The sequence below is a fragment of the Epinephelus moara genome, chromosome 16 (genome assembly GCF_006386435.1).
Source record: "Epinephelus moara isolate mb chromosome 16, YSFRI_EMoa_1.0, whole genome shotgun sequence".
Lineage (NCBI taxonomy): Eukaryota > Metazoa > Chordata > Actinopteri > Perciformes > Serranidae > Epinephelus > Epinephelus moara.
The window spans coordinates 44,619,424-44,632,608 of record NC_065521.1 but is presented as its reverse complement, the minus strand read 5'-3'; the positions used below and the strand labels follow the sequence as shown (position 1 = coordinate 44,632,608).

The window sequence follows — 13,185 nt, the reverse complement described above, 5'->3', positions numbered from 1 at the left end:
TCATGTCGTATCCGACAACAGGAGGCTTTTAACAGATGACGTCCTGATGTTAGCTTTGCTGCTGCTGTTAGCTGTCCCTGTCAGCTGCAGCCACTGATGCTTTCTAGACATCGTGATTTCCCAAAACTGAATAAATACCACACATAGCAACACAAAACTGCTTTGCTAGCTCAATCATGCTGTAACTAAGATATCTGCTGGAAAAAATACTTTTTCACGGACCGTTTATTGAGTTATTACAGACACCGCTAACAGCTAACGGTTAGCCTAGTTAAACTACGATAACCATGTTGTTATTTACAAAACGTCACATCCCGCCTTGAGTATATCCAATCAGCACCAAGTAATCCCCAGCCAGGAGTTTTTCGGGGCCGTTCTGAGTACCTACTCCAAGGCAGGGACTTGTTTAGCCCCTGTAAAAGTTCCGGAACTCTGTCCTTCGGGGGTGGTTCCTGTGGTGGAGACACGCACCAACCAATTACCCCGAAGTTCCTGCGGTGGAAACGGGCCTAAAGAGCGATCGTAAGAAGGGCATTAAGAACTCATCTGGGACACACTCTTATCTTAGCGACCCTTCTTACCAAAGGCGTTCTTAACTGTGCTCTTAACTGGGAAATGCGGCCAATATGAGTGGATGAATGAGGTCATTTAAAAACAGGATTTTAGATTTTAGTGGTAGGAATTCGATTGCGTTGAGGGAACAAACTGAGTGACTCCGTAAGCAGCTGTGTGTTGTGTTCATGTATCTGTAAAAGAGGACGAGCGGTACAGTATGTAAGTATGTACAGTATGTGAGGAAGAGATTTCAAAGGTGTATTGATGTGTAACAGTGTGAATCTGCTCCATATAAATATACATGAGAGTGTGTTTGAGTGTAAAGCTTTACTCCCACTGTGTTCCTCCAGCCCTGCGGTCTCTTGTGAAAAACAAACTGTAGTAGGAAAGAAAGAAATGTGCGTTCCCCAGCAGGAGAGGACGTGAGCAGACCCAGGAGAGTGAGAGTGTGGAAACGGTGGTGAGATTCAACCACAGTTAAAATCACAGCTTCTCTGCTACAACAGAAGGCTTGTTTAGCTTTATTATAATTACATTTATTTGACTCAGTGTGGCTGTTTGTGTGTTAATGTTCTGTTGTGAGGACGGTTAAGAATATAAAGGTGTGTGTTTTATGTATGAGGTGAGCTCGGGCCTGCTGCTCCTCCATAAACATGTGAAGTTGGAGTTTTGACACATGCGATGCTTCCTGACACGTCTCCTCAACTCGACACGCTGAGCAGTTTCAGCCTGTGTGCAAAATCTAACTCAGCAGCAGTAACCACAGAAATCTATGTGAAGTTTATTATAATACTTTGAATTAATTTATTCAGAAACAGCTGAGCTTCCTGCTCGTTGTTCAGCAGCTGAATGTTTACAGTGTTCAGTTTCACATGGTGACACAGGGAGCTTTTCTCAAAGGCATCTCAGCTGCCGAAGGGCTTTAAATGAGTCGCTCCACTTACAGGGATGGATTTTTGAGATGGGGTTGTATGGGTTACTTAGCCATAGTCTGTGTATTACATGAAGCAGATGTCAGTCGGCACGCCCCCAGTTTAGAGGACAGGCTAACACAGAAGCTAAGTGATCTACTGCGGTGGAGGGGTCAGCAACAAAACCTATTTTTGCCACCTAAATAAACAATATAATTTACAGTGTATGCTATATTCAGAATATTCTCAGCATCTTACCTTTTCGGCAGACAGCCTGTTCCAGAAATGAAGCCACTAATGACTTACTAAACCATGCCCTCGTCAACGCCAGACTCCTTTGACAGAAACCGTGATTTAGGCTTGCTGAACACAGGAGCTGCTGGTCTACCTCTGCCTCCATTAGTTGGTTTGTTTGTGTTACTGTGAGACTTTGGTGAATCTAGACTAACACTTTAAAACTCCAAAGTCACACAATAACACAAACAAACTAACAGATCAAGGCAGCAGTAGACCAGCAGCTCCTGTGTTCAGTGATGGTAAATCACTGTTTTTTTTAACAGAGTCTGGCTCTGAGGAGAGCGATACAACAGCTTAATTTTCCATTTGGAAACCACTGTCTGACATTAAAGCAAAGCAGTGAAAATATTCTGAATATAGCGGACACTTAATCTGATGTTCATTTTTTAGGTGGCTAACATGTGTTTTATTGCTGACCCCATCCACAGCAGAACATTGCTGAACTTCCATGCCTGCTTCTCCAAACTGGGGGCTGTGCTGACAGACATCTACTGTATGCAATATACTGGATAATTAGCTCATACAATCCCACTTAAAAAAATCTGAACTCTCCCTTTAAGGGAGAAAACAATGACTGGCCAGCTCATTCAGTGTAGAAGTCCATGGTACAGGACAGCAGTCCAAAAATGCATCCAAGGCTCTCTGACTGTACTTTAAAAACCTTTACTGATTCACAGATAATCCTATGACTCTCGACTAGAGATGACGACTGATGAAGACTCTCCAGTCAGAACAGGTTGGTTTGGTGAATCAATATAGGATTTTTCACTACAGTCAGAATTTCTCAGAATCATGGACTTCTATACTGAATGAACTGGTCAGTTGTGATTTCATCTTTATGTGACTGTTTCCCCCATCACTGAAAAACACCTGACTGATTTTTTTACAATTAACCCCACACTGCCTTAATCCAGTGCAGCACTCCCTATTTTTTCTTCAAATTTCAGAGAAAGTTGCTGCATGAGGCCAAACATGTGGCAGAATCAGTTCTGTTTCTTTAACTCATATTTGAAAGAACTAGAGTGGAGTTACAAATGACTGTGAGGATCATATCCAGAGGATAATGTCAGTAAATGTGAATAAGATACAGACTGTATATACTGTACGAAACACAGAGGGGGAGTAAATTCCTATACATACACCAGGTCTCCCCGTGTGATCTGTTTGCACAGTCTCCTCAGGGGAAAGTTTTACTCTCACTGTATTTTCATCAGGATAGTTGTGTATTGTGTGTTGATGGTGTTTATTGATGCACAGCTCTACATGTTACAGAGGAGAACAGTGTAGTAAGAGTCCACAGTTTAAGGGCCTGTCCCAATACCCACACTTCCCCTACAAATACCCACTTGCACTCTGTTGTGCGCGTTCACGTTTAGGCTAGTGGTGTCCCAAAACAGAATTGAGGTAGTGGAAGTGGTTTCCAACACTTAAACCCGCCCTAGACTCCAAGGGAGCCCCGACCCACACTTACAACAAAGTGGAAGATGAAATTTCCCAGAGCACCTTGCGAAGTCAGCAACTTCGGCAAGTTTTGGAAAACATTTTGTTGCTGTACAATCGGAATGTAGGCAACAGGCAACAGATGGTTGGACTAGTGTAAACTCATCAGCAACTCACAGCGTCAAAATATTTAAACAAATCGACTTACCCGAACAAAATCGATCAGAACTAGAAGGCGTCGTAGGCGCCTCCTGTTTTCAGCATTTCTCCTCCGTTGATTGATCAGACGGAGAAGAATAAACATAGCACACGCCACAACACAAGCGCTGGAGCCGGCATTTTCAAACCTGAATGACTACCGGTATCTTGCGTCGCTACTACACGTGATGTATGCCTGCACGTCGGCCACGCTGATTTGCATGAAGTGGTGTCTCATTTCTTAGGGAAAGATCTCTACCCTAATATTTCTCACTTCCAAACGAGGGTACTCAGTACCAAGTGGAAGATTTAAGGGGTAGAAATGGGATTGGGCCTTAATCAAGGATTCAGCACCATGGACAGCTCCATCAGCTCCATCAGATACAGTAAAGAACAGGAGCAGGTTGCACAAAACACCTTAAGTTAAGATTTTCCCTAAAGTCCATCTTAAGGCTTTCTTAAGATAAACTCACTAGCACTCCTTCAGGTTTCTTTAAAATGTTGCCTTAAGTATTTAAGGTTTTCGCCTTATCTTGGCCTCAAACCTACGGAATCCCTTAAAGTTAGTCAGATCACTGCACAAAGGACCTTAGGTGTCACAAGCAAGCAAACAAATGGTTATCATGGAAGCTGTCGTATTTTACCACCGTAAAATCTTTCAGTGCAGTAAATGCCTTAACATTTTTACTTAAGTAAGGAAACATACTCAGGCATTCTGTGCAACACTCTTAAAGCTACTCTTACCTTTCTTGCATTTGAAAAAATTTTGCACTTTGAAAAAATTTGAACATCCACAACTCCACCTCCCTCCAAAGGCCTACTCCCCCCTCCTCCATTACGTCCTCATTATGTCTATGATACACGTAGGCGTTGGCAAGGTTACGTTAGATACACGGAAGAGGAGAGCGAGTGTAACGTTACAACCAAGACAGTCAAACGCAACCCCGGAGTTTTAAAACTCAATTGGAGTCAGTGGTGACTGATGAGTTTTAGAATAAGGTCACAGTGCTAACGTTAGATAGTAGCGTTAACATTACTAGTATAGTAGCGTTAACATTACTAGTAAGTGGAAACGCACAAGGAAGATAATGTTAATGTTTCAGAGGCTCAAATGCAATGATTGGTCAGAGTTTTCTTAGAACCATGAGAATGGTATAATTATGAGTTTGTATCTCTGGTGGAATTCACTTACATTTTAGTGTGCCATCAGCTTATTAACAGCATTTTAACCTAAACAACGGAAAGTGTCGCTTTAAGTAGATCAGGCTCCTCTCCTGTGGAATCATCTTCCTGTTACGGTCCGGGAGGCAGACACCGTCTCCACATTTAAGANAAGCCCTGTGAGGCAAATTGTGATTTGTGATATTGGGCTTTATAAATAAAATTGACTGATTGAAATAAGTCCCTCAGCTTAGGAAAAATTAAGGGTTAAGTGTCATACATAGGGAGAAAACTTAAGGTGTTTTGTGCAACAGGCTCTAGAGTCATTAAGAGGAAGTGATAACTGATAAGCCTCACCTGACAGGCATCAGCTGATGCTCCTGTGGCAGACTAAAGGCATTAGATCTGAAAATACCGACATCACACAACCAGGTCTCTGTTCACATGACGGCAGGCAGAGTTTGTCAGTCATTTTCTTTCAAATAATTTTTTGACCTTTTTGCACCTCCGGCTGTTTTTCATACAGATATAAAGTCTCTCTTTCTCTTCTTCATCACTCAGTGACGTGAACACAGACATGAAACACACTTATCGATTGAACCTGGTTCAATGTTCAAACTGTATTGAAAATTGATATCAGTTAATTCATGTTGAGGCTCTTAAAACTGTTCTGTGCTCTCGCTTCACGTCCACCTGTCCGTCTGTGTGTTTCCTCTGTGCCTCACTGGATGTCTGAGGTTAGTGTTGATAATTTACTCTGTGTGCTCGGTTTCTACTGAAAACCTGCGTTTGTAAAAAACAGCTTTGGTTCCTGAGGACTCACTCGATGCTCCAACATGAAACAAAGTTAGATTAGGGCATAACAACAGGTGGACTTTAAAGTGTGCACGTCAGACAACAGTTACCGGGTCAGGAGCTATTTGTCTTACTCTAAATGGTTTGCTGGGTGATACAATCTGAAAGTTTGAGCAGCTAGGCCTCTGTGGTCTTTTGATTTCTGTAAGGTAGATACATTTCTTTGTGTTTGTTTTTATGTCTCCAGTGGAGTTATGATAGAGTCTATAGAGTCTAGTGTTGAACCAATGTGATGTAGGGAGGACTGGTGTCATACAAAAAAAAAAAGGTAATCTGGTTATTTTAACAGCTGCTATTCGTCCAGTTAGTGAGATGAGAAGGTTGTTCCAGTGAGTGAGGACTTCTTCAGTGCTGTTTAATAATGGTGCAGCTCTGACAGCTTGGTGGAGATGTTGATACAAAGGTATTTAATGGCATCTGCATTTTGTAATATAGGTCTATGGCTTGAAAATGATCTGAGTGATTCCTTTACAGTGAGTCAGTTTCTCTAAGTGGAACCTTCACTGATATCAGAGAGAGTTATTAACGGGTCAAAGGCACATATGAGGTGAAATACTCTACATTATAAACATACTGAATCACTCTGACTATTAGTGATCAGGTCAGCGCTGTCGACTGGCAAATGTTTTGTTGCAGATAAGTTGTTGTTCGACTTTATTTACCTGCAAAAAGGTGAAACCAGAGTGAATCACTGTAAAATAAATGTACATGTTTGATGTAAATATGTGCACAGCAGATCGATTAGAGGAACAGGCTTTATTCTTTAATGTGAACTGAAGGGCTGCACATTAATGCTTCCATCACAATCCACACACACACACACACACACATATCTCACACACACACACATATTACACACACACACTCCCATGAACAATCAGGAGGGCTGTGAGTCCTCTGTGACTTTCAGCCTCGACTGGACAAAAAAACCCAGCAGAATAACACGGTGACCTTTACAGAGAGTAACTAGACTAACCTGCAGTGATGAATGGTGCCGTAGCTTCCTCTTACACACACACACACACACACACACACACACACACACGCAGGGAGAGTCTTTCCTAAACCCTCATTTCTCTCTCCAGAACAAAAGCAGTTGAGGTTGCGGCCTCTTCCTCCTCTGTATCTCTCAAACACACCTGCATGTTTTATTTGTATTAATCATTTCATTACTTTTTCCTTTCTCTTCACGATAGCCACCTTTTTTTTTCTTAAATATTAATTGTAAGAGAGTATCAGCCACGAAAAACCTGGCAGATTTTCCTCAGATTTTAAGAATGTAGACGCTGTTTATAAAGCTGCTTGTGACTGTTGTCGCTGTCTCCACCTCCTTGTACATGTGTGTGACAGTCACGTGTTTTATTCAGTTAGCATTAAAATCAATTTAGTGGTGCAGTGAGAAGAAATGTCAAAATAAGATTTACTGTTAACAGATTGGCAAATTAATGTTTGCTCTCGCTGTTGCTCTACTTTGTTGCTATTTGTACCATGTTCATGACTCTCCAGTCATAATCGGTGACTTCTTTATCTGCAGAATTCCGCAGATTTTTATTTTGGATCACCGCTGAAAACACATTTAAAAATCCACAGTATCATTTGGGCCTGCTTAAAACTTGCAGATGCTGTTGTGAATAGTTTGTTTGATGAGGCTTGCAAGAACGTTCCAACATCTAAAATTTAGGAGCGGTTTGCAGAGTTGTCAACAACATGAAGGACTGTCTGATGACGTCCTGTCTCTCATATCAAGGCAACACATTATGTCATAAAGACTTCACAGTGTCAGCTGTTATAAATTTCCTGGTCTCAGGATGACGTCATAGAAACCAGAGTCTGAAGGAAAAGAGCTGGTTTAGAAACTGGTTGGAACCAATATGTGTAAAGTGTATGTAGACACATCTGTCAACATCTGATTGGTCAGACGGGCGCCAACGAGCTCTGAGGTCTTACCTGGAACATGATCCTGTACTGCTCCTCCGGACGTTTCACCACACACATGTTGCAGCCCATGATGACGTCTGACACTTATCTCCGTCTCTGCGTCCTTTGTGTCTTTTCAATCTCGGCGTCCTCTGTCCTCTGTCTCTGCAGGTCCCTCAGGAAACGAGTCAATAATCCAGCTCGCTGTCTGACCTTTACCCTCCAAATGCGACGTCCTCAGGTGCGTCTTCGCCGTCTGTTTTCTTGCTTATTTTCCCCTTAATCAGCCTCTGACCTTTGAGCCAAAATTACCTTCACAAAGATAATTCTTGTTCAGATGACCACGCCCAAATCTGAGATTAACTTTGCCAAACAAAAATGGGCAACAGTCCAAAAACATCACCAGATTTCAGACAAATTCTCAGACCAAATGAAGAGTTGGTGAAATTTATAATCCAGACAAAGATCCGTTATGTAGGAAGAGTCATGTTCATCCTTTGCAAAGGTCAACTAGAAATCGTCAGAGAAATCAGTCAAAGCAGTTCTTAAAAAATGAAATTAAAATGTTTCCTGCTTTTTTCCAGGTTTAATTCAAATGTAGTGTATTTGTGTGGCTTCTGTGACTCTTCTGCAAAAAATAATGATACTCTCGTAAAGGTGAAATATTTTAACAGTGCGTCACTGTAGTCTGAGTTTTCCCTCAGAAAAGAAAGATTTCCCACAAGAAATGAAGCCACTTAAAATCCCCGAATGTGCTTCATCAAGTTTATTAAATGCTTTTATCAGTCAAACTCCTTCAACAAAGACGTCCGTCTCCGTTTAGAAAAGTGTCACTTCTGATAAAAACCCAGCTGAGAGTCAAGCTGAGTTCACTTCCTGTTGTCTCTGTCACTCTGAAGACAAAAGAGAAACCCACCCCTGTGCTTCTTAATGCTTCGCTCTCGTGGGCAAAAACAATTAAGAGACAGAAGACAAAAGGAGGAGGACACTGTTCAGCCTGGTTTTGTTGTTCTTTTCATAAATGAGACGCGTTGTGTTGCTCTGAAGTCTCCTCACAGTAAACAGCTTTTATCTGCTGTCCTGCGGGCGGCGAGGAGGCGAGACGCTGTGTCTTTTCATCACGGTGAAAAATTAATTTTTATTCATGCGCGGCAGATTGTTTCTGCCCTGCAGGGGAGGAGGAGGAGGAGGGGGGATGAAGAGGGGAAACACTCTCCAGATTGTGCTTCAAACTGGAAAAACAGTTCATTTGAGTTTGTGGGAGAGAATCAGATGTTTGTGATGATGAGGGTGGAGGTGATGGAGGGGTGAAGGTGTGTGTTCACAGGTGCAAAAAATTAGGTCAGTTCATGTTATTTAAATCTCGGTGTCGTAAAATGGTTTCAGTGTCGGCGGTGAAGTCAGTTATTTAATGTGTTGAACACAAACGAGTCGAGTTGGTCAGTTGTTGGAAGTCTGCAGCTCAAGTCGCCAGAGAAAGGTGAAGGGAAGATGATTTAAAAAAGATTAAATCTTAATTTATCCTCTCTGGTTTCCTGGTTTTTAATACATTTAACGACTGCTTTGAAAGTGATGGATTCAATAAGATAAATATAAACTGTGGGGCTTTAAAAATGTCTCCCTGCAGCTCAAATGGCCGAATGTGGAGAAAAGACATATAAAATTAAACTGTAAAGCTTCTGCGTCCAGTAAAAGTGACACCAATAAGTCACAGTCACAACAAAACTCCTGCTTTTCATGTATTATGTATGTTTTACTTCTATTTGAGTTATTAAATAATCAGCGTCTTCCTGCAAACTGCAAGTACAATGACAAAAATATATATATTCTTTAATTTCCCTGACAGAAATGTGCAGCTTTCCCTCCGCTGAGATCTCCTCAGCCTGAATCAAAGTGACACCTTCTCTTATTAAACTTACATTAAACTAACCGCGCTGCTTTTTTCAAGCCTGTAACGTCTCACAAATCTTTACAAAACACTTAAACATCTTCAGCCAAATGTTTAGTTTTCGGTCCCCTGAGGTTTGTTTGAAGCCGCAGTGGAAACGAGGCCAGTGACGATTAATAAGACATGAAGGAGGAGAAGAAGAAGGAAAGAAAACTCCTCCGGGCTGTAATGTGTTCCAGCAGTTTTCACTTCAGTTCAATAATTCATCAGCGAGTGATTAAAACAACTTCCTTTCTCCCCAAATTGACAAGACACAGCAAACAGTTTGATGTGAAATATTAAATATGAGTGACAGAGAAATCTTTAAAAGTGATCTGAATTTATGTTTCTGCATCAGGACGAGGCAACGCTCCGAGTCAGATATTGAAGTTTGGCCTCAATAATTTATCCAAACACATTCACAGATCAGAAAGCAGCAGCCTGAATATGAACATTTGTCTGGAGGGTTAGTCGACTCCCCTGATCTCGTCTGCGCCACCAGTTATTTTATAAATCAGCAGCTGATGTTGAATTATTTCTCAAATCAGCGTAAAAAGCGCTGTGTGCTTATGAGGGGTGTGTTTGTGCTTTGAATTGATACAAAAGTGTTTCTGAAATCATAAAAAAAATCACACAACAAAATACTTTTTAGCACCTGAATACTTATGTGTGGAAATAATCTGAACGCAGCTTGTGCTTACTGAACTTCACACACCAGCTTGAGCAAACATCTTTAACCTCATAGAGAGGAAAACTTTATCTTTAGCACCTGAATTTGAAATCTGTGTTTGAATATTGGTCACAATTTGTGCTTAAAAGGTCATTTTATAATCAACCTGTTCGTCTGTCAGATCCAGAGCAGCTGGAGTTTTTAATTTCAGAGATAAAAACAGTTTGTGCTTCGATTCGTGACAAAAATTTTGTGCTTAAAGAACAGGAAATATTTGAGGAGTAAAATCTAAACTCCATGTGGTGTTTGTGCTGCGAGCATCAGCTCAGTCGATTTCCTTTCATTCTCTGAAATCCTCACGGTTCCTGCAGGGTTTTTATCAAAAGTGTTACAAGAGATTTTGTGCTATGGATAAACGTTTGTAGCCGCAAAATATTTCAAGTTGATTTGACTTGATGTCTTTCCTCGTTATTGTGGGCTCGGTGTAGCGCTTGTGCTACAAGTTGGGTTTTTCTTTCCAGCTCAACCTCAAAACATTTTTCTGACCGCTCAGACTTGTCTTCACCACTTGTGGACAACTTTCGGTTCCTCAGTTAGAGATCGACCTCTGTGCTTATTCCTGAAGTCTCATTTTTACATTTGAATGCGCATGTTCCAGGATTATTCACTGCGGTCGCCTCGGTTTGCATTTTGGATTCAGTCTCGAGCTCATTTGGAGCTTTTCTTAATTCTCTCTTTAAAAGTGTTTTTGTCTTTCACTCCACATGTACCTCAGTGGGCTGGTGTCGTCTGCACGCTCTTGTTGCTTTAAAGACAAACCTCTGAGCTCCACATTCATCTCATCTTTAGATCTTTTCCAACAGGCTGTGTTGCATTATTGTATAAAAATCATAAAAAGGTTGGTAGGAAATCACAGCTGTTAGTCAGTGATGCCTTTTTACAAGTGATACTGAGACTTTGCAGAGAACAGAGCGTCCCTCCCTCTGGTTTTATAATCGACCAGCTCGCCCACTGACGGTCCTTGAGATGGAATTAGCCTGCAGAAAGATGACAGACACTCTGCAGAAACGCCGGCACATTCAGTCTGTATTACCTGCCGCTCCTGTCACTGAACATGATTCATCTGATTTTATGAGCCGCCTCTCTGCAGCTGTTATCTGTCATCAACACCTGCCTCACCGACCACGCAGAGGGGGAAAGGGGCAAAATGGAGAAGGTGTGTGCGGAGAAGAGAGGAGAGATAAAATAAATGTGGTGAAAGGAAAACTACAACGTGAGATGAAGAGAGACAGGAAGGTTGAAGAGGGAGGAAATGAAGAGCTGAACTTCCTGATGATCCCTTTGAGCAGCAATGTCAAAATAAAAGTTCACCTCTGATCTGTTTGGCTTGCAGGTGTGCAGGTCTCTGCTCTGTCTGAAAATAACTTTTTGGCCAGTAAAAAGTCAAAATGGTGAATTTGGTGTCAACACACCGGCTCTCTTTGCTCAGACTTGAACAATTCAATGAATTTCCAGGCTTTCTTTCTCTCGAACTGAATTCCAAGTGTCTTTACATCCTTTGCTGAGCAGGAAAAAAAAATCAAAACCCCCAAATCCTCCTTCAGGACTGATAATCCAGAGAGGTGAAGACCTGCTTTTGTTTCAGCAAACTTCAGCGTGAAACAGTCGCCCTCCGTCTGCAATGAAGCTCACTTTATTCTCCATGTAATTCCCCCCAAATCCTCTTCCTCCTCCTCCTCCTCCTCCTCCAGGAGTGGAAGGCAGACTGAGGTGGATCCTGTTGTTTTGTGAGGAGAGCTAGATCCGCCGACTGTCAGCCTTTTCTCTTCCTCTCTCCCTCCCTTCATCCCTCGATTTCCTCTGCTGCTCCGTCATTTCTCCACAAAGGTTAAATCCGGCTTAGTTTCGCTCCTGGACACACAGACACAGAAAACACAGAGATTCTCACTGGTTTTACACACTGATTGGACGAAAGGACATGAGCACACACAGGCTTGTTAGTTTTGGGGTCTCTCTCTGTTCGGCATGTCAGTGCTTGTGGTCGAAGTGTGTGTGTCATCGCCTCCCTGTTTAAGGGGAAGAAATCTAACAAGCTAAAAATTGATTTCACAAACCAGAATTTGTTGTCAGGCAACAAGAGTGTGTTGGCTTTCACTCACACTGCACAGATTTTCACTCCAGTAGCTGTTTGTCAGTGAAGACGACGCTTTACAATCACAATATCTCCATTTTATCAAGTCGTTTCTCTCTATTATCAGACCCTAAAAATCTTCTTTTTTTTTTTTTTTTTTTACCCCAAAACAAGTTACAGAATCTACCAGAGCAGGGACAATACCTCAGCTGGTTTATGATAGAAATCAACTTCAGAGCTGAAACAATCAGTCCGACGTTAGCTCATCAGAGGTGTTGATAGATTTTTAACAAGACATGAAAGCAGAATAAGCATATTTCTAATACAACAAATGCTGTCTTTTTGGTGACTTACTTGGTAATTTTAGGCATTTCTAGTCTTTAAGAAATATCCAAAAAAAACAGGAAATAATAGTTGAACTAGTTTACATATGGTCACACAGGGTTTCTGCACATTTTCATGGACACAATTTGGACAAAATGATGTGTCAGTGATCCATAATAAAGTTTCCATTACCATTCACGAGGTATACCAACAGAACCATGTGGTCCACTTCACTCCAAATGTTATATTACAGGCGGACTGTGGACACGGACCAGTAGAGCTCCCAGGGTGGGAGTTTTATCGTCCGTTCAAACACCAAACACACTTTGTCAATGATTTCAGCGTCAGACACCAACGTACAGAGGAGCCGTTCACGGCGGTGTGATGGGCACTGGGCGGCAGCTATTTCTGACGCCGCGGCCACAACTGAACTCGTCAAATACAACAGCTTTGTCGGTTAAAACTCTTCACATCGGTATGATACTGAGCAGTGGCTGTTTCTTTAAAGAGCGAGGAAGTCTGTATAGGGCAGATGGGAGGGTCAAACAAACTCTGGACTTTCACCCAGGAGCCTGCTGTTCATGTCCCGTGTGAAATCAAATCTCGATGGATTTATTTTAATACCAACGCAGTGCATTAGTATGTGTAGCATGCTACAGTAGTAATGTACAGTATCTCACATAAGTGAGTACACCAATCCCATTTTTGCAAATATTTCATTATATCTTTTCATAGGACAACACTATAGAAATGACACTTTGATATAACTTAAAGTAGTCAGTGTACAGCTTGTGTAGTA

The 13,185-nt window shown here is 41.7% G+C and overlaps 1 protein-coding gene across 1 annotated transcript in view; it reads right to left on the bottom strand.

Annotated features, from left to right (window-relative positions):
* The window catches only part of LOC126402225 (PDZ domain-containing protein 4-like), a 79,946-nt gene extending 68,989 nt beyond the window's left edge, over positions 1-10,957 (bottom strand). Inside the window, exon 1 of the mRNA XM_050064007.1 lies at positions 7,365-10,957. Within this exon, the coding sequence (XP_049919964.1) occupies positions 7,365-7,424 (60 nt within the window). The 5' untranslated portion in view covers positions 7,425-10,957. The remainder of the gene's footprint in view (positions 1-7,364) is intronic.
* Between the last annotated feature and the right edge of the window lie 2,228 nt (positions 10,958-13,185).